Here is a 22,136-nt window from a genome sequence, read left to right as displayed (position 1 = left end):
ATGCTGATCCTACAACTCCCCACACACTGAGCGCTCACTGACAATAGACAACTCTCTTTTTCGCCTCTTCATTGTGACGGCTTGTTGCCTCTAAAGCAGCTTTCGACCTGCAGTGGTTGTGTCCCTTTTCAATTGTTTGACCTCCTTTTCTAGATCCTTCTTCCAGCTAAATCCCACTTTAGTTCATGGTCTGAAAGCCTTCATACCACCCTCACACATACATCCATACAATAATTACTGTACACACAAACACACACGCAGAGCTTACCTGTAACCACTCTGTGTATCCACACACACTCCCCCGTTGAAGCAAGGGTTTCTGGGATACGAAGTACAGGGCTGGTGGGCGTGTTCGCGTCCAGAACAGCTGCAGACGGCCGAGGACTCCACTGTCACTGACACCAGACTCATGGTCCCAGAATCCACCACGGTAGGCGTGTCCCGGACACTTAAAACGTTGGAGCAGCCACCGCTGGCTCCGCAGTCGGTACCGGAACACTCGTCCACGTGGACCTGGGTCACGTTGACCTGGAGGAAGGACTGGAGCTGGGGGAGAGGGAGAGAGGGAGAGAGGGAAAGAGGGAGTGAGAGAGGTTCGGGAGAGAGGGAGATAGGGAAAGAGGGAGTGAGAGAGGTTCGGGAGAGGGAGAGGGAGAGAGTGAGAGAAACAGAAGAAGTGAAAGGGAAAGAAAGGGAGAGAGAGGGAAGAGAGAGAAGGGGTGAGAGAGAGAGAGAGAGAGAGAGAGAGAGGGGCGTAGGGAGAGAGAAGGAGAGGGGGAGATAGAGAGAGAAAGAGGGAAAGAAAGAAAGACAGCAAGATAAAGAGGGAGTGAGAAAGAGAGAGGGCGCATTGGGAAGTGAAAAAGATACATTTAGACTAATGTAATAATCCCATGTCCTTGATGTGTAATCATGTCCTTTGTGTTGAGAGATCATCAGTCCATCATGCCCATGACTAAGGCCATGTGTTCCATCTATGTAATGATCCCTACATGTGCACTCAACATACAAGAAAACCTGCCAGTGCATTAGCATAGACAGTGTGTGATATCATCTCTTAAAGCCCCAATGTACTGACTAATCTATACGGTACATCACACACACAAACACACACACCAACACACTGAGCTTCTGTTAAGTCCCCAGTCCTGTCATGTGTTTTGTGTGTGCGTGTTTGTTTTGCTCTGTTTCCATTCTCTACAGGTGGCGCCCTCTGTAGCACTCATCAACCAACGACTCCTCCCTCCCGTTACCCGTTGTCCAGCTGGTTCTTGTTGTCCGTTATCCAATCCCGAAGTCCCCTCAGCTGTATATCTATCACTGTTTGTCTTGTCAAGGGGGGCGGCCTTTTTGTCCTTTGGAGAGCTCCTTCTTGGTGTGTTTGGCTGTGCTGGCTGTGAAGGTTGTGGAAACCTGAGAGACCCGTTAGTTGATGACTGTTTTGTGTTGTACTGTAATTCACTGTTGTTTGATAATCCTTTTTTTTGTTAACCTTATTTCTTTTGTCTTCCCAGGGAGGAGGGGAAGCACCTTGTGTGTTAGGCAAGGCGCCCTGGGCTTACATCACCCGTAGGGTATCTTCCTTGTCTAAACGCATCAGGTTAGATCTGGGCGGACCACCCCCTGTATTTTGGTTAGGGTGTTCTGCTCGAGCGCCAGTTAGTCAGTATTGTTTGGTTGGTAGTTAGGACAGGTAAGGGTGGGCTGTCTTTTGTTTTTCTTTGCTTTGGTCCCGTCCAGCCCCTTCTCCCTACTATCGCCGTGGCTAATAAACGCCCTTATCTTGACGGTGACCTTGTGTCTGTGCCCTTGCTTGCGCCACGACTCCATGCCTCTTTTTCTGACCGCTGGGGGTTCTTGAGCGGCGGGGTGTAGCTTCCCCTCCCTAATGGGAGTAGTGCGTAACAGCTTCTCTGTGGTTGCTGTACACACACTGTGAACACGTCGGCTGTTGCATGTGTCTGTCCATACAGGGAGTGTGTCCTCACACATAAGAGGGGGCTGTGGTGGGATTTGGAAATGTCATGTCAACATATATCTGACTGTAAATGTGTTGTAAATATGAAAATGAAACATATGTAAAGATACTGTAGGAGGGAAATGGTTGAGAATGGGTAGTGGCTTCTGGAAAGTAGATAGGGGTGAGGTCACCATCTCCGATAAGTGACTCGCTGCCTGTGTTGGGAACCCAGAAGGAAACACAGGTGCATTTTAGCCTCTACACCTGTACAGTGGGCTATTGCTGCACTAACTGTGATTTAATGTCTGTGACAATGGTAGATGTACCATTGATATTATGTATGGAGTATCCCACTGTGTAACTATGAACAGGAGCCAGTTAGAGTAAGCTGTGGGTAGTGGGAGAAAGAAAAGAAGGATTGTTGATTTTCTTTTAGGACATTCACACACACACACACACACACACACACACACACACACACACACACACACACACACACACACACACACACACACAGGCACACACACACAAATGTCTGTGTGTCTAGGGACCCCCTAATGTTTTAATGCTTTAACTCCCCACAGCTGAAGAAGAAATCTCAAACAATAGCGTAGTGGGTTTACCTCTGTGTTGGGGGACTGTCACTGCTCTTTGTGCTGCTTTGTATTGTCAGCTTACCGAAACAGGCACCCATGGGGCCTGAGCTACAATACCCAGAGTTCCCTGAGGCCAGAGATTGAGGAGAGAACGTTGATGGCAGGGGAGGACTCCCCGGGGAGACAGAGTAGGAAAGTGGGACACTCTTTCTCTCGGGGAAACAGAGAGGGGAGGTGATAGAAGGAGGATTCTTCAGGTCAAACCTGCGGCTGACTATCTAGCTTGTTAAAAAAAGGACAAACGTTCTGCTGAGCATACATTACAGAGCACAATAGTCTGACTCGGAGCATGAACAAAGTCAAAGTGTTCACATTGCTAGAGAGAGAGACCCCTTTCCTATCGGTGTCCTGCAGGGGAAAATACACACTTATATTAAGAAAACACATTTGGGAATGTTTTTTCACACTGTTCTATGTCTATCTCTTGGCAGCAACTTGCAATGATGCTGTTGCTGTTGAAGTAAAAGGCAAAGGCACAACATACATAGGCATGAGGTGTTATCTGTGTGAAGGTAAGTTCACATAAGGGAAAGTTGTGAGACAGGACGTCCCCAAATATTAGTGGACCCACCTGTCAGACCGTGTTACCGTGACAACCGGACCGTCTCTCATTCTGCTATGATGCTAATAAAAGGTACTGGATGACACAACACCTGTCATTAGCCCCCCACCAACACCCCCCAAAAACATTCAATTTCATAGTGTGACAAAAGCATGGATGACATAAATAGAGACAGAAGAGAAAGAAATAGAGAGAAGGGGGAGGGAGAGAGAGAGAGAGAGAGAGAGAGAGAGAGAGAGAGAGAGAGAGAGAGAGAGAGAGAGAGAGAGAGAGAGAGAGAGAGAGAGAGAGAGAGAGAGAGAGAGAGAGAGAGAGAGAGAGAGAGAGAAAGAGAGAAGCAGAACCAGAAACAGTAGAAGTATATTCTCTGACAGTAGGTAGAACTATCAGCTCTCTGCATGAAGAACAGGTCTCATTTGTCTCTCAGGGGTTTTCAGAAACAATGCCTCGCCGCATGTGAGCCAATCACAGAGATAAAGGCTCAACAGCTCTCGCCTAGGTGAGCCAATCAAAAGCTGCGACACAATGGCTCTCTGCAGGTGAGCCAATCAGAGAGGACAGTGTTTAATGGTTGCTTACAAGCTGCAGGCCTCCGAGGAGTCCAGACAAACAGACCATAATGGCACGCCAACGTTGAGTAGGCAATTATAACCATTAGTGAAGGCACTTAGCAGCAGTCCCACAGCGCAATGTTCTTCTCACTGTCCCCACCTCCACGACGTTAGTTAGGAAACTAAGACAATGGCTTCGCTCCACTCCTCTGACTACATCCTCAGCTAAACCAGGCCAGAGCTGCAGAGCTGCAGCTGGAGGAATACCTGCTTGGTGATGGGAGTGCTGGCGCTGAGGTGGTGGACCGCCCCCCCCCCACCCCTCCCCCCCCCGCCCCCCCGTCTCGCTGTGTCTCTCTGCAGGCCTTTCATCTGCCTCGTCCTCCCCTTTCCTGTCAACGTGTCTCCTCCACTTCCTCCCGACGCCTGCTCAAACTGTAAGGGGGGAGGCGTGGGGAGGAGGGGGTGGTGGTGGTGGTGGTGGAGGTTTACGGGAGGACAAGTTGAAAAGAAAGGGGGGAAGAGGGGTTGAGGGGAGGGGGGGGAATTCATGGTTGCAGGGGGGGGGGGGGGGGGAGGGGGGCAGGGAGTAGGTACCCACTGGAGAAAGATCTCGCTGAGAGATCTCCTTGCTCGATCCCAGAGAAGAGCAGAAACTGTGAGCCATGCTCCAACTCCAATCCACCGAGCCAGGGACACATAGCGTGCTCACGCTCACGATGAGCTCCTCAGCTGGAAGACAAACTCAGAAGCTCATCTTGTCAACGGTATCACGTATTCTGAATGTGTATTATACTACATTCAACGGGAGCATGAACAGAACAATATCCTCTCTAGTCCCTGGCCTTGGAGATTGTAGGCGCTAGCAGAACTGACAACATTTGTTTTAGTGTTTTATCCGAACATATAGGCTACTGTAATATACCGTAAAAGCTGAGCTGAATCAACAAAGCGCCTGGGAACAGATATCTCTCTCCCTCTCTCTCTCTCTCTCCCTCTCTCTCTCTCTCTCTCTCTCTCTCTCTCTCTCTCTCTCTCTCTCTCTCTCTCTCTCTCCCTCTCTCTCCCTCTCTCTCTCTCTCTCTCTCTCTCTCTCTCTCTCTCTCACCCACTCTTTTTGTTTCAGTACTCCACAGCCTTCGATTACTGAGACCTGTTTTACACAGAAACCAGAGGAACACAGGTACTGGTATCCATATCAATTAATCCAACATACTCCTCCTCAAAGCCCTGTGAGACCATGTGTGAATGGAAACACTAAAAAGTCAAAAGAAGCTTCTATTGTTGAGAGTGAAACACAGACAGTGTACATAGACGAAGAAAGGACAATCGAATATATATATATATATATATATATATATAGAGAGAGAAAGAGAGAGACAGAAAGAGGGGGGAGAGGGGGTGGAGGGGCGAGAGATGGAGACAGGAAGAGGTGAGAGAAACGGTTTGGAGAGAGGGACAGAGAGCGAGAGATAGAGAGAGATGAGAGAGGGAGAAGAGAGATGGGGTGAGAAAAAAAGGGGCAGAGAGAGGGAAAAAAAGACTCGGAGAGAGGGGGAGAGAGGGGGAGAGAGAGTGAGAGGAGAGGCCGAAAAAATGAAGTAGGAGAAGGGAAAACTTATATTTCTGAGTAACACCGCAGAATAGAGAACATTAATAATAACTGCTCCCTCCCTCCCTCCCGCTGTTTCTCAGTATTTTCCTGCCCCTTGCTCATCCTCTCTTCTCACGCTTGACATCCCATTCTGATCTATGTCTTCTCACGGGGCTGCTACGAGTGCTGATGAAAAGTGTGAGTCTTTCCACAAATCACACCTGCAACCTCCAATATCTCCCCTCCTCACTCTTTCCACCCCAGAATCTCTATATCCCTCTCCATCTCCCTCTCCCCTTCACCAAACCCTCCCTCCACAGGACCTCCATCTTGACAGATATAATCTCTTGGTGCATTGAGGAATCTGCAGTCTAACACGATATGCAGTGGAAGCATCTGTCTGCGCTTGATGGGGTTACGTAACAGTTTCATCATGGTAAAATGTGTGGTGGCAGCAATGAAACACTGCCATCTTTTATTTTCTCCAATGATATCCACATGCCTGCATCCATACATTCTATCCTCCACAATGGCCCTCCTGCAGTATATGAGTGTTACGTGTTTTTGGTGAACACATGATCATAGACACAGCTTGGATGCATTCTGGCTGGTAATTGTGTGTGTTTGTGTGTGCTTGTGGAGGTGTGCGTGCATTTGAGTGTCTTAGAGAAGCTGTGTGTGTGTGACAGATTGTGTGTGTGTGTGTGTGTGTGAGTGGGCATGGGCATGTGTGAGTGCGGAGTACAGCATGTGTGTGTGAGGATGTATGTGAGTGTGTGTGCTGTCATGTGTGAGTCAGGATGTGCGGGTGTGTGTACATCACGCCGGGCATCCGCCTGTCCAGCATCCTATACCTTCTGCTTGTGAGCCGCCAGGTAACCGTGCAGTTTCTCTGGCCGGACATAGGGGGCGCCCCCAGTTACGGCGAAGCGGACGTCCAGCATCCGCTCCCTCACGTCCATCAGGCTGAACACGTTTATGTCCTCCACCGCCACGGAAACCAGCTCTGACAGGAAGTCGACCAGCAGGTCGTAGCGACTTCTCAGGCCACCGCGGCGCTCCACAAACTCCTTGGCTGTGATGTCTGTAGGACACACACGTACACAGAAACACACACAAGTGCACACACACATGACCCAGTAGCAGTATCAGTCCAAATTCCAGTGTCTGTCTCAACATCACCATTAAGCCCCTGATCATCACCAACTAAACCCCACCATCTGCCAATTCCGAGCAGTGCATCGTTGTCACGGAGACAGTGCCAGGTACTGTGAAAAGATTTCCCTGAGACAAGGACCCCTCTAATTGGGTATACACTCTGGCAAGGTATTGTGGGGACTGGAACATGCTCCCATGAGCATGGAGTGAAACACACATGTAAATGTACAAAATACAGACACACACACATTCCAGGCACACTTGTACAGTAAATATAGATTCACACACATCACAGACAATTTCGAGGTGTTCATTAATCACCAGGGGTGTTACTCATTTGGTGTTTGTAAAGGTCAATGCTCACAAAATGAACCTATATGAATGCTAATGGGGATCAATTAAGAATTGGAAATAGGCTGTGAATATTGTGGTGTGACCCTTTTTACAGAGACATGACCACACTATCAATGACAAGGTACCATTTATGATGCCCTTTATAATGGCACTAGGGTCCTAGGCCATGGTTTTAAATAGCCCGAGAAAGCTTATGTAAAGTAATGGTGTGAGACACCACAGTGTTATCAGAGCATGTGTTTGTGCAAATCATGTGTGTCTGGTATCTGATGTGTTCTCTAATCCTCTAGCCTTATTGTTGTCAGTCAGGGATCATTAGCACCTGAGATCTAGAGGATGAGTGAGAAGAGAGGTGAGGAGAGGGTGGGGGAGAAGGGAGGAGGGGGATAGGAAGAACAGGGGAGCTTGATTCTGGTATTAAGAGAATGGAAATGGAGGCTTGGGAGGAGGGAAGCTGCTGGTTGAGCCTCCTGTCAGCTCTCATCACTGTGATGTTAGGGCCAGTGTAAGTGACAGGCACTCCAACTCTAACACACACACACACACACACACATACGCACTCACACCTGGCTTTGATCCAGAACAGAGTTCAGCCCCAACTCTCCTTCCCACAGGCATTAGCCGATCATTGGGAGAGGAGCGAGGTTGGGTATGCACGCATGTATGCACACGTACACCCAAACACAGACACACACACACCAACTCACACTCTCACAGGGTGGATGGACTAACAGACGGACAGCAGGAGTGGATCAGTGTGAGTCGATAGACCTTGAGAGACAGCTCAGGCCTGGACCAGCAGTGGAGAGCAGATACGCTTCCAATCTCTCCCTGTATTGATCCTGCCAGGCGGCAGCTCAGAGAGAGAGACACACTGATGATGTGCCTCTTCTGGGAGGGAAGAAAGGCGGGATGGAGGGAGAGATGGAGGGAGGGAGGTACAGATGGAGCGATGGAAGGAAACTAGGATGAAATAGTTTGGGTCTAAAACTAATCTTCCCACCCGCAAAGAACACACAAGCCCAAGTGCTTTCTGTAAGGTGACTTGACTTTCCGCAGGGTAAAATATGGGTGTGTGTTTGCATGAGCATGGATGTTCAGTACATCTTTGTGAATGGTGTGTTGGAGTGTATGTATCTGTGTGTTCAGTCGGGTTCAGGTTTCAGTGTGTTCAATGTGTGTGTGTGCTTGTATGTATTTTCAGTGTGTGCAACTTAGTAACTCTCTACAGCAACTTTGTGTGTCTGTTTGTTTGTGTGTGGGTGTTTGTGTGGGTGTCTCAAGGACTCACTGTACATTTCACCTTTTTATCAATTCCCCCTGCAAGTTCTCCAACAAAACGAACCTTAATCTCCTGCGTTATGATTTAGCCTGGAACGCTCTACATCCTTATTGCCTTCTGCTTTTGTTCTAGCAGTGGGATTTAAAATGTCAAGGAGGAGCTAAGTATTGCTATAAGTGGAATGTTTCATAATCCCTAAGACTCTGAATCAATGGCAATGCTTACCCCTAGCTTGATGTTTTGTTTTTTTATTTTTTCCTTAAATATATATTCTTTAAATGGTAATTGCTATTGCCTCCTTCGCCTGTTAAAAATAAATAATTATAAATATATATATTTGTGTTCTGTATCTAAAAGGGATGGGGAAGGTGAAGAGAGATGGCGTGGGGGTGAGGGCTTCTTGCTGACATTTTGCAGTAAAAAACCCCTTCAGAATTGTCCCTCCTCTGTGTTCCTACTGAGTGATGAGATGCAGGTGTTTCAGAAGGAATCTCAGCAGCTGGGGACATTGGGCTCCAACTCACACTCATCTAGAAGCACTTATCTCAGATATTACGATCAATACCAGCCAACAGCAACCTGATAAGAGCAGGTCACCAGCTACCTCTCTGGCTTTCTAGAAGCTGAATGTATAAGTGGCTAACAGCTAGCGACCATGTTGAAATAGAAGAAGAGAAAAAAGTTATGGGTTTCATATACGGGGTGGGGTTATATACGGGTTTCAGGAAGATATACATATTAAATTCCATTTCTGTTACTTGATTAATCTTGAACTTGCGTTTAACATATTTGTTTGGACTGGTTTTTCAAAGCAGATCAAACTGTGTAATCAGCAGCAGAGTAGATCTGTAGGCCATGGGCCGGTCTCCTCATTCTTGAAGCTTCATACAACACACAAACACACACACACACACACATTCACACACACATGCACATACAACACACAAATAAACACGCATGCACATACAACACACACACAGACACACACACACACATACACACATAAACACACAAGCCTCTGTTTTGGGATGTGAAGCTAAATCCTTTTATCAGCTTATATGAACCAAGGATTCTCTCTGTTTTCTCTCTCTCCCCCTCCCGGCCTCTTTCCATTTCAATATCTCTCAAATCATAAAAATCCCTCAAGCATACAGCCCATTTCTTTTAAGTACGTTTAATTTTATTGCACATATGCAGTGTGGTATATCACGACAAGATGGATATCAGCAGGCATTGAAAATGTAATGAAAGGTGCTGGCATAGTAAAAAAAATAGATTAATTAATATTTGTATGGGAATAAAAGGAACATCCTGACTAAATAAGGCTGTATCTGCTCTGATTTAGAAGTCAACTCACAGTGTTTCATTTGACCCCTATGAGCTGCCGTAGTAAACATAGTCACTTTGCATGCGAGGCGCTGGCCTTACCTGCCAGACGGAGGGATCCTGAGTTGTAGATGGCCTCGTCACGCAGCTCCCTCACATGCACCGTTACCTCGGAGATGGCGTCTGGCCACGACCCGTCAGAGACACGCACCTGGAACTCATAACTCCCTGGAGGGGCGTTCTCCTTGATGATGAGGAAGCCTGTCCGCTTGTTGAGGATAAAGTAACTGCACACACACACACACACACACACACATACATGGGATTATAACTCCACTGATATAACAAAGAAGATGAATCGCAGGAATAAAACTCGAAAGAATCGAACAAGGAGGAATCAAACTATGGGATCAATCAAACTAGGAGGAATCCAACTAGGAAGAATCCAATTAGAAATAAACAAACTAGGAATAATCAACCTAAGAAGAATCCACCCATGCAGGAGGAAAGGGAGAAATGTAGAGGGAGCAGAGCGGCTAATACAGATGAGAAGATGAATAGCGAATGCAACTAGAAGAAAGGAGAGGAGAATGGGAGAAGATGACAGGAGGGAACTCCTCGTGGTGCATATCTTCAAACCTCCTTTGTAATCGAACTCATTCAAGTTTGATTAAACCGAAACCGAAAGACTGGAACAAGAGCAGCATGGGACCTCAACAAACATGAATGAATACAGTTGCTTTAGGACCATTTCTAAGTTTCGGTTTGAGAAGCAAGCATCACTGTATCATTGATGACGTTGGGCAGAACTTCCTGCTTCTCAGATTTGGAAGGATCTTCTGAAGCTCTAAGCAGTGGACCACATACCTGATGAAATATTAAGGCAGTGAGGCCTCCACAAACCCACAACACCCCACAGAGAACCTAACTTAGTTTCTTTGAATTCAGTAGGAGTCAACAATTCTCTGGTGAGGAGGCTTCAGGTAGTCTGCCACATTATCATGTGCTCATGTGTTGATGTGTGTGTGTCTCTGTGTGTGATGGCGTGCATACTTGAGTGTGTGTGTGTGGGGGGGGCCGCATGTATTTGTGTGCGTGTGTGCGCATGCACGCCAGAGTGAGGGTGTGTGTCGGCGTGTGTGACAGCGACAGAGTGACTTGAGACTGCTGTGCCTTTAGAGGGATCTCAAGGCAAGCTGACGGTCTTAGAATACCTGACAGATCCGTCTCTGCTCACCTCACACCTCTGCCTCAGGTGTCTGAGCAGAAACACATCAATGGCACCCAGCGCACACATATCACACTCAAGGTTTCTGCACTGAGGGGAGGGCTGGGGGAGGGGGGGACGAGAGGATCAGGCAAATGGGTGAGAAGGAGAAAGAAACATAGAGAACGAAACAGTCAGAGACAAAGAGAGAGAATACATAAAGAGACAGACTGAGATGCAGACCGAGAGAGACAGAGAGAGAGACTAGGAGAGAGGACGAGACAGAGAGACAAAGCGAAAGAGAGAGATGGAGACAGACAGAGACATCGACACAGAGACAGAGATAGGCAGACCAAGAAACAAAGAGAGACACATGTCTTACCTGGGTACATGTCCCTCAAAGGCGTATGTCTTGTTACCCCAGTCATCAGGGTCGGGAGCATAGACCTTCCCCAGGACTGTAGTTGGCATCCTCCCTGTAACAGTACATCTGTTATCATTCACTCTCTTTCATTTCTCATCTCTCTCTCTCTCTCTCTCTCTCTCTCTCTCTCTCTCTCTCTCTCTCTCTCTCTCTCTCTCTCTCTCTCTCTCTCTCTGTCTCGTCTAGGTGTGTATGTGTGTTGGGACTGTTTGCCTTATCAATACTGAGTACTGACACATTCCTTGCCATTGGAGGAAATTAAACACATTTTGCACACAAGTTTGCACTGCAGACCAAATCTACAAATAAAGAAGCGTGAACTTGAACCTGAACCTAGCATGTGGTTCAGAACTAGGACTGGTAGGGGACGGTTTGAAGCACTACAGGAGTTTTTGTTGAAATTGGATGTGCAAATTAGCACTAGCTTAACACTACCAGCATCACCTACTGAGGATTATCAGGAGAGCAAATTCTCTCTGTTCAGTCAAGACAGTGTAAAGAAAAAAGCTGTTTTCAAAATTGTCGCTAAGTAACAGTTTAGTTGGCTACCATTTGACTCCAAGGTGAAGTTCAGATAACCAGCTTATTATATGGAATATTACAGTAAAGTTGGGTTCACATGGAAACATAAAATGACTGGATGTAAGAAAGTTATTAGTTTCAGTTAATAAGCATGAACACATTTGTTAGCAAGAGGTGATAATTCAAATAGATTTCATAGTCAAACATTATAATTAACACGGCATTAAGTCCTAAAAAGTGAATTGTTACACTGACATGATCATGATCACGACTCTTGCAGTTTCTATTATCCTGTACAGCTCTATGCATGGCCCAGTGGTTTCATAGCAAAGCCAACCTTTTTACACCAAGGCTACAAGAAAACAGTTTCTAAGAAATGTGCATCTAAGATAAGCCTTCCATGTGCATTGAAAGGGAATGTCATGCTATGAAAAAGAACATTCTAAAGGAAAGACTGAATATAGAGGCCAGTCCATCTTCACAGCTGTGCGGCAGGTCAGATGTCTCCTCACCACAACAAAACCACCATGTATGTCTATCAAGGAAGGTTGAAATGAGATGAACAACAAACGATCAAAACATTACACTTTTCCTAAGCCCTTTCTTGTCAAGGACCCAACAGACATGCCTGTTGACAGGCCAACACTTGATTTGCTCTCTAGACTCACCTCCCTTTGACGATGATCTCTCGTCGGACATGTAAATTACCTAATGATATAAATACTCATCAAAGTTGAAAGATAGCTTAAGAGCACTAGAAAATGTACTTCTGTACAATGTAGTTTCCGTTCAACATTTTAATCAATCCACACTAAAGTCTATTGATGCCACAGCATGTATGGAAAGGTTTCTCTATTTCGTCCTGCATCCATTTTCTTGTACATGCACACCTTGCAACTGAACACAAACTATGGCTGCCAAATTTTAACATTCAAATACAAAACCCAGTAGTGATGTTTAAATGTGTGATTAATTATTTCCTTTCAGTACATTTTACTACGCTTTTTAGATGCTGCAAGGAATCAATGTGGTTTTAATTGTTTTGACATGTCTGTCAACATTCTGACCTCTGTGGCTGTTGATGAAGATCTCTTTCTCTCCTGGCTGGTGGGCGTGGTCGTTCAGGTCGCCTATGATTACGGTCAGCGTGTTGGTGACGGTGCGTGGTGGGGTTCCGCTGTCGCTCATAACGACGGGCAGGAGGAACTCCTTCTGCTTCTCCCGGTCGAAGGCCCTCAGGGCGGTGACGGTGGCCGTTCCGTTTCTGTTATCCTGCAGGTAGAAGTCCCCGCTGTGGCGGTACTCTGGCGCCAGGCTAAAGGAGAAGGGAGCTCCGTTCTGCTCCGAGTCACGGTCCAGGGCCCGGATCAGGGTGGAGGTGTGGTTCAGCCTGACCACCTGAGGCCCTGCCACATTCTCCCACACCACTGGGCTGTACGCCGCCTCGAACTCAGGCCCGTTGTCGTTAACGTCTGTCAGGGACAGCTGCACCGTGGCGCTTCCCGTCAACGGGGGTCTCCCCCGGTCCGTAGCCAGGACGACCAGGTGATGCTGCGCCACGCTCTCCCGGTCCAAGGGGTGTGCCACGGTGATCCACCCTGCCTGGTTGATGGCGAACAGACCCTGGGGGTCGGAGTCACGTGACAGGCTGTAGGTGATGTCACGGTTGACGCCCGAGTCGGAGTCACTGGCGGCCAGCTGCGCCACGCTGGTTCCCACGGCGACGTCCTCGGGGAGGGGCATCAGCTGCAGGAAGTGCGGTATGAAGACGGGAGCGTGGTCGTTGTAGTCCTCCACCTCCACCAGGCAGGTGAGCAAGCTGAAGAAGTCCAGGTCCTCCACCTTCAGAGTCAGGTTGAAGCTTTTCTCGCTGGGGCGCTCGTAGTCCAGACGCTTCTTCAGCCTCAGGGAGCCTCTCTGCTCCTGCCGCTGGCTCAGCAGGTAGAACTTCTGTTCGGGGTCTCCCGCGACCACGCTGAAGGTCAGCTGGGCGTTCTGGCCCGTGTCGCCGTCCTCGGCCGTCAGCTCCAGCACCACGGCGTTGGGCTCGGCGCTCTCCGACACCCTGGCCAGGCAGGGCCGCGGCACCGTGAAGCGGGGGGCGTGGTCGTTCGCGTCGCCCACGTGCACCGTGGCCGTGGCCGTGCCCGCCATCCCCCCGCCGTCCTTCGCTTCCACCACCAGGAAGTAGGACTCCACTTGCTCGCGGTCCAGTCCGCTCATCGCCACGGTGATCGTGCCCGTGCCGGGGTTGACGGAAAACATGTCGGAGGCCACGCCCCCAATCCGGACCACCCCGTCCGCGCCCGCGTTACCCAGAATCCTGTAGGAGAGCACGGCGTTCTGGCCGACGGCCGGGTCATCCAGGTCGGTGGCGGTCATCTCCATCACGGACGTCCCCGGGCCTGAGTTCTCGGGCACGTCGCCGTGGCAGTCGGGCGCACACGTGAAAATGGGCGGGTTGTCGTTGATGTCCCACACGTTGATGATGACGTCAGTGAAGCCCGTGAGCCCCTCCCCTCCCTCGTCCGTGGCGAGGACCACGAAGCGCCACACGGCACGCTCTTCACGGTCCAGGGTTCTCTGGGCGTAGATCTTCCCTGTGACCTCATCTATGACAAACTGGCTGTCAGCGCCCTGGCCGTGGAGAGAATAACGCAGAGCCTCCTGGTCTGCATCCTTATCGGGATCAGAGGCTGTGACCTAGGACCCAGAAGGAAGGGTCAGAGAAGAGGAGGGGAGGGGAGAGGAGAGAAGGTAAGAGAAAAGAAGAGAGGAGAGGAAAGAAGGTAAGACTAGAGAGGAGAGGAAAGGAGACGAGAGGTAGGGTAGGGTATGGCAGGGTAAGGACTCCAGCAGAAAGAGCTAACTTTATTTAATAGAGTTCAGCACTGTTTAATTATTAAAGTGCAGCTGACTTGGAGCGATGCTTTGGTTGGAAGACCACAAACCTAATCTGCTCTGCTGGAGGAGTCTTCTACTCTCCAGCCCGCTCTCGTTCCCTTCCAGTATATCTCATTCTCGCGGTCTATCTCGCTCTCTCTGTCTGTCTCACTGGTGCCTCTCTGTCTAAATCTCTCTGTCTGCCTCTCTGGTCTCCCGGTATCTCTCCCTCGGCCTCTCTGTTTCTGTCGCTCTCTCCCTCTCCCTCTCTTTTTCATTTCTCCGATCTAACCTGAGGCAGGCCAGAAATGACCATAATAATTGCAGCGCGAAGGCTGGTAGAAATGAGCATACGAGGAAGCAGGGGAGCCAGCCACAGGCCCCGGCTCAAACCAGCCTGGACTTCATGTCGGAGAGCGTGAACAAAGTGCAACCTTATGTCAGCCGAATATAAATATAAACAGAGAAGTGTGAGCCAGAAAGAACCCGAGGGGGCCGAGGTGCATTAAGGTTTGTGTCCGAAAGCGTGTGTGTCCGTGTGCGTGTGTATTTTGGTGAAGCACACAGGGAACTGGTATGACTCTACGTGTGACAGAGAGATAGTTACTGACAGAAACACACACACACCTCAGGGCTGAATGTCAACAAAGAAAAAAATGACAACATGCTTTAGAAGACAACAACAGTATGTCTTTAGGAAACCTGGCGCAGGCTTGTCAAGCCAATTTCCCGATATAACTCATCACATCCACTAATGAACGTGCACTGATGCGATGATTAAAGATGACAATGTGTTCAGACACTCAAGGGATCCCAACCCGCAACGTTGCGAGACAAATTTCTCAATCCCTAAACAAACAGACACTCTCCTCACTCCTAACCCGTTCCCCACACACACACACACACACACACACACACACAGGCTTGTGTGGATGGTGTGAACCGAACCGGCAACCCTGCTGTTGCTCCTCCTACCTGCAGAACAAACACGGGCGAGCCGTCCAGCTCCTCGGTGACGGAGCCGTAGTACTCGTTGACGGTGAACACGGGCGCCTCGTCGTTCTTGTTGACCACGTTGACCGTCACCACGGCGTAGTCCTCCCACTTGCCGTCGGAGGCCAGCAGGTGCAGCTTGTAGTGCTTGGTGACCTCGTAGTCCAGCGGCTGGGAGATGAAGATGGTGCCCACCTCCGGCTCCACATCAAACACCCCGCCCGTGTTCCCTGACGTGATCTGGTAGCGCAGCTTGGCATTGGCCCCTGGAGGGAAGAGGAGTCACACACAGTAGGATCGGGGTCAGACTACTCTGCTAGTTTGGGGTTAGATCATCATCTGCTGGGGCTCAGGTCAAGTCAGCTCCCAGTGTTCATTAGCAGTTCCGTAGACTCAGATCTCAGCTCAGGTAAAGGTTTAATTTTTCTCTTTCTATTTTCTCCCCCCCCGAACCCTCTTCTAATCACTTATGGTGGTTGATCAACAGTTTTACTCTCAATCCAATTACTGAGAGAGAATAACTTGGAATCTCAATCAGACTGAAATTACATTAGAGACACGGAAAAGGAAAGGAAAAGCAGAGAATGAGGTAAAAGAGCAATCTCAGAGGACATAAAAGATTCAAAGCTTATTAGCAACATGAAAGAGGATGGCAGGAAATAATACACTATTCCGCCAGTTTTAGAGCATTGGCTACATAGATGCAACGTGAGAGTGGTGAAAGAGACCCCCCCACACACACACTCTAAACCCACTATCCCATAATAACCCCCCCCTGCCACACACGCACACACACTCTAAACCCACCATCCCACCCCACAAACCCCCACCCCAACCACACACACACTCTAAACCCCGTGTTTCCTTCCTTTTTTTTTTTTTTAACTGCTGAGATGTACTCCCAGTGGATAGCTTTGCTAACTCGTGCGGAGCAGAGTAAATAACCAAAATGAATGAACAAACAACAACAACAAATACAAAAATTCAACAAATGTTTTTTTCCAACTTGTAGGCATTTTTTAAACCAAGCCCAGCCCCTATCCTCCCCTTGGCCATGTTCCCTGGGCAGTGGACTTATTCTGCTGACAGAAGAGAGAGCACAGAGGATCTGATATAATCCGCTGAGGCCCAAAAGAGGCAAATCCTCTCTCTGTTTTACTTGAGGGATTTTCTTTTTCTCTTAATGACCCCCCACCCCTGCACTGTCTCTCTTTCACTCTCTTTCTCGTTCACTCCCTTTCTCTTTCTCTCTTACTCTCTCAATACTACACTCTTCTGCGGTCTTTGTCTGTGTTTTTTAACTGTGTGTACTGTAGATTTGTGCGTGTGCATTTAGCTGTGTGTGAGAGCATGTGTGCGTGTGTGTGTGTGTTGAGCTGTGTGTAGGTGTGTAGGTGGTATAGACTCGCCAGGCACATAAGTCCATTTATCAGTGCGAGGTGTGAGGTGCTGAGGGGGTCCGCTTTGGCTCCGACATGATAAATGTCTGTCTATATGGAGGAACGTCTCCACCTACTCCACACTCCCTCCCTCCTCCCAGCTTCCCCTGCTCCTCTCCTCCTTCTCCACACTCCCTCCCTCCTCCCAGCTTCCCCTGCTCCTCTCCTCCTTGACCACCCTTCCTCACTCCTGCCCTCCTCCATCACCACACTCCCTGTCTCATCGCACCTCCTACCCTTCTCTTTTACCATTGTCATCGTCCCTCCTCCTCCTTCACCACCCTCCCTAGCGCCTCCATTCCTCCTTTCTTTTCCCCCTCCTCCTCCTCCTTCCTCCCCTCGTGCAGGTCTGCTAGGCCATGGAAGCATTGGATATTTCTCTACAGGGATTTATATGCAAGCCGAGTGTGAGCTAGCGCTGTGTGAACGAGGGGGAGTCGTGTGAATAAACGCCAGTGAGTTAGTGCAGCTGGATGGATGGGAACAAGGATAAGCGCTAGAGAAAGAGATAGAGAAAGAAAGAGACAGAGAGAGAGAGAGAGAGAGACAGCGAGAGAGAGCCAAAGAGAGAGTATTTCCTGGTGCCAGTGTTAGTTAAAGCATCCGTTGGGAGGTTTGATGTGTGTGTGTGTGTGAGTGTGTGTGTGCATGCTATGGCATAGCTTTACTAACGTGTTATGCCTACTTTCAACTTTGCAGCAGGGATTTACTATACATGTATGACTATACCCTCCATAGACCCAGACTCTGTCAGCTGTGACGTAAACCTCAATATATCTGTTTCCTGGTTGACAATCTGAGATGATCACAGATCTTCTATCACTCTCACTTCAGAAGCTGTCTTGGAAGAGTGACATTTCCGCCCTCCCTTCCCCCCTCCCTCTCCTCTACCCCCCTCTCCTAATCCTGCCCTTTCACTCTTTGCTCCTTCTCCCTTTTCCCCCTCTTCATCTGTGTCTTCATCTTCATCTCCTCAGAACACCCTGCCCTCGCTCCCTCCCCCCATCCTCCCTCTCCCACAGCCCCCTTCTTCCTCCTCCCTCTCTCCCTGTCCTTCTCGTGCCTTCATCCTGTCCTCACCCTCAACTCTCCCCCTCAGGTACCCCCTCGCCGCCGCCCCCCCCCCGCCCTCCCCTCCCCCCCTTCCTTCCTCTCCTCCCCCTCTCCACCTCGTCCCTTCATCCTTGTCACCCACCTTCATCTTCGTCGTTAGCGCTGACAGTGAGGACGGCGAGACCCACGTCTGCGTCCTCCTCCACGTCGACTTCATAGGCCGTCTGGGCGAAGCGCGGCTTGTTATCGTTCACGTCGCTGATGAAAACACGCACGTACGCCGTGTCTGAGGGGAGAATTCACACACACATTAAAAACGCCTAGTTGTTCCTATTCTGTCAACCTGAATTTATGTAGGTGTGTGTGTGTGTGAGAGAGAGAGAGTCTCTCTTCAAACACACACACACACACACACAAACGTGCAAAACTATTTCTCTCTCTCTATGCCATCTCTGTATCATTCTCTAGAAGGTCTCTCATCTTTCCATTTCTCTGTCTTGTCTTTTGACTGTGTATGTGTCAATTCACAGACTTGTTTTTTTTCTCTTTTTAAGAGTCAAACGTGAGAAGAGAGCCTGAGCGTGTGTGTGTGTGTGTGTGTGTGTGTGTGTGGAGGAGGTGTAAGGTGTGTGTGTGTGTGTGTGTGTGTGTGTGGAGGAGGAGGTGTAAGGTGTGTGTGTGTGTGTGTGTGGAGGTGTAAGGTGTGTGTGTGTGTGTGTGTGTGTGTGTGTGTGTGTGTGGAGGAGGAGGTGTAAGGTGTGTGTGTGTGTGTGTGTGGAGGTGTAAGGTGTGTGTGTGTGTGTGTGTGTGTGTGTGTGTGTGGAGGAGGAGGAGGAGGAGGAGGAAGGGGGGTTGAAAAAGGGGGAAAGGAGGGAGGGAAGAGTCAGGTTAGGAGAGGGGAGAGAGGTCGTGGGGGCCCATCCCAATATTCTATACTCCCTTTGATATCAGTATCAAAAGGAACATCATTTGCAATACACTCTTGGAGATGAGATAAATTATTTAAGCCTGTTGCAGAGATATTTTACGGTTCAGAAGAAAGATCGCAAGCTAATACACCCCAGCAACGAAAAAACAAGCCTGCAGCTCAAGGTCTATGCTTGTTAGGAGTCTGATGGAGAAGGGGAGACAGACACACGGCGAGAGAGAAAAAGAGAGAGCGTGAGAGAGAGACAAGGAGAGAGAGAAAGAGAGGAAAATTGTGGGATGTGATGATGAAGAGATAAAGTACTTGTCACTTCATCACTCATGTCACCTGGTGCCTGGTGCCTGCATGTAGAACAGAGCACGCCTGTGGCTCACATGACAACTTCCTCTTTCTCTCTCGACTCTGGGATTGTTTCAAGTCAATGTTTACTATTTAACACCACGTCTGCCTGTGTGTTTGTCTGTTTGTCTGTGTGTGCTTCTGTCCGTCTGGCCCGTTTGGTTCCAATGTTTCCCATCTGAAGCTCCTCCCATCCCTTTCCCATCCCATCCCATCGCTGCTCTCTTCTACTCACCCCTGCTCTCCTCACTTCACTTCTCCTAACTCATCCAACATTTATAGCCCCCCAAAATGAGTGATCACACTCCCCTCAAACCACGGCCTTGTTAATATTGGAGTGGTGTTTACGCTGTCAAAATGTCATAATGAAGCCAGCCAAGTGAAAGGAACTTTTAATAATCCATGCTAATATGTATGAAAAATACATCTTTGCCTCCCGTAGTGTCATTTTTTCTCTCTCCCCTTGCTTCTCTGTGTGTCTCTCTCTCTTTCTATCTTTCTCTCTTGCTGTTTCTTTCCCCATGTATACTGTATCCATCCCTCTCTCCTTCTTTCTGAGGTCTGTTTGTGCTTTAATCAGGCAGAAAACATGGTGCTAGGGGTCCTGGGGATAGATAAAGAGATCTGAAGCGATCATCCTCGCTGCCCCAGTGGAGGGGACTAGCTTCTCTGGCTGAAATGCAATCCAGAGCGGTGCGTTTAAACCAGTCACATCTTTCACGGTGCATGTGGAGGATACCCAGCGTCAGAACCCTGGAGCGTTCTAGAAGCCTGCTGCTCACCTGAGTTAGGCAGCCCGTGTTTCCCCGGCCTGGCCGACTCCCAGCCATCCACTGACTGGACCTCCAGCAGGTAGGAACCCTTGGTCTCGCGGTCGAACACGGCCTCTGTATGGATGGAGCCCACATCCGGGTCGATCCGGAAGTACTTGTGGTCCCCACTCCTGTCACTCAGCAGGGAGTAGGAGATCTGAGGGAACAAAGTCCGAACCAGAACATTCAAATCCGAATGGAATCAAACTGAGAATGAGATGGAGGATTAGAATAAGACTCGGATTCATTCCAACTCAGAGTCAATCAGGGTTGAAGGAACAGACAGACTCAAAGAGGATTTGCGTATCTCAATATCTTAACATTTCTCAACCTGAAATGGCCAACCTCTCCCAGTTGCATAAAGAATCAAATCTCAGACTTAATACTCCTGAATCTGACACCCTGAGGCTGAGATTTTGGAAGCACACACTGCGCTGAGGTATGGTCTAACACTCTGTGGGCCAGTCTAATGCTCGGAGCATTTTGAGAATTTGGTATCGTGCTCATGCAATGTACCCAGTGCCCGACGGTTCCAAACAGAGGTGTGGAAATGAAGTGTGTTATGATGGAGGGATTAAGACAATCTAAATTCAGAAGATGAGATGAAAGCTCACTGATGTAATGATTCCAAAAAGTATGATTTATAGAGAAGCTCTACATCCCCCACAGCTAGGCGTCACCAGGTAGAGCAGTGTTACCTCATAGACTAAGGGTTTGATTCCGACCCGGGCCATTTTCTGCACATCATCCCTTCTCTCTTCCCCTGCCTTTCCTGTCTCTGACTAACTGTCACTCCCGAAATAACTGAAGCAGAAAATGCCCCTCAAAATATCTCTAGATGTTTAACATCCCCCATGGCCTGCTATGTCTGGAACAATGTGCTGTGATTTAACGGGACTGTCTCAACACCTGAAATGTGCAAAGCTAGGTTCAATGACTTCAGACAGAGTTTGGCGGGATAAAGGCAGGGACATCTAGTACCTCAGGCATGTACTTTACACACTTGCATACATTTCTATATTGCAAAACTTTAGTTGATGTTGACGCTTGATCGACTGATTGATGGTCCATCTTCAATGCTTTTGGAAAGAAATGACATTGTGTAAGAGATCACGGATGAAGAGTCCATTTTGAAGAAAGAACGTTGTCACTCTTCCTGCAAACACACCATAGAATGCGTTGCTTACTTTGTGGGAAACATTTCAGAATCAACGCAGAACGCAGTTGAGGTGGCAGGAAAAATATATCAAATGCCTGGAGCGTTAGACATTAGATGGCCGTGAGACCCATGAACGGCCGCATAATTGCATCATAATTGACATGGCCTTCCCAACAAAAGAACTGGATCCATGGAATAAGATAACCAAATGGACACCCACATCAGTCCTTTCACAAGAGAAGAATTTACTTCAGTTTTCATAATGAAAAAGAATGAATAATGCAGGGAATCAGTTATGAGTTACAAATGGCCTTCAACATAATAGTCTTTGAAAACAGTTCAGCAGAACCTTCCTGAACTACGCAGCAGACTGAAGAGACCTAATAAGGTTTAAATGTTTCCTGCAGGATCTGAAACATTTACGTCATTTAAAGTTATATTCACCTCTAGTTCAGTTTGCGGAGCTAACTTCCCAAAAGATGGGACTCCCCCCCCCCCCCCCCCCCCCCCGCCCCAAACACACACACAAACACACACAGTTAGACAGTGTCACCTGGGTGGTCCTAATTCCCCCCCTCCACTTTCCCACTTACCGACAAGAAACGCATCACAACTGTGGTTGGTTAAGTTTACTGGCTGAATATTTGTTTTCCAATTAGTCTTACTAGGGTATTCAATTGATTTACACATTACGACCACTTTTTTTTTCTTCACACTAAGGACCAACCTTGTGAGTTTAGAAGGGACCAACTCTGCTTTTAGTCTTTTACCCTCTTCTCTGTAACACCCCACTAAGAAAGCTTATCAGGGTTAAGGTATGTAAAACAACTCTGTGTTGAGTCTTTGTTTTAATGTGTTCTCACTCCCGCCCACAAATGATGCTCATTATCTAAACGTGAAACTGCATGGTATCAATGATTTACTGTGACATGCC

The 22,136-nt window shown here is 48.4% G+C and overlaps 1 protein-coding gene across 1 annotated transcript in view; it reads right to left on the bottom strand.

Annotated features, from left to right (window-relative positions):
• si:ch211-186j3.6 (neural-cadherin) overlaps positions 1-22,136 on the bottom strand; it is a 62,560-nt gene that overhangs the window by 19,925 nt on the left and 20,499 nt on the right. Inside the window, 8 exon segments of the mRNA XM_062471809.1 lie at positions 269-546; positions 6,178-6,407; positions 9,546-9,730; positions 11,033-11,126; positions 12,664-14,299; positions 15,455-15,738; positions 18,107-18,250; positions 20,014-20,200. Coding sequence (XP_062327793.1) covers positions 269-546; positions 6,178-6,407; positions 9,546-9,730; positions 11,033-11,126; positions 12,664-14,299; positions 15,455-15,738; positions 18,107-18,250; positions 20,014-20,200 — 3,038 coding nt within the window.

This window comes from Osmerus eperlanus, chromosome 10 (genome assembly GCF_963692335.1).
Source record: "Osmerus eperlanus chromosome 10, fOsmEpe2.1, whole genome shotgun sequence".
In the NCBI taxonomy this organism is placed as follows: Eukaryota; Metazoa; Chordata; class Actinopteri; order Osmeriformes; family Osmeridae; genus Osmerus; species Osmerus eperlanus.
This window is presented reverse-complemented; position numbering and strand designations above follow the sequence as displayed.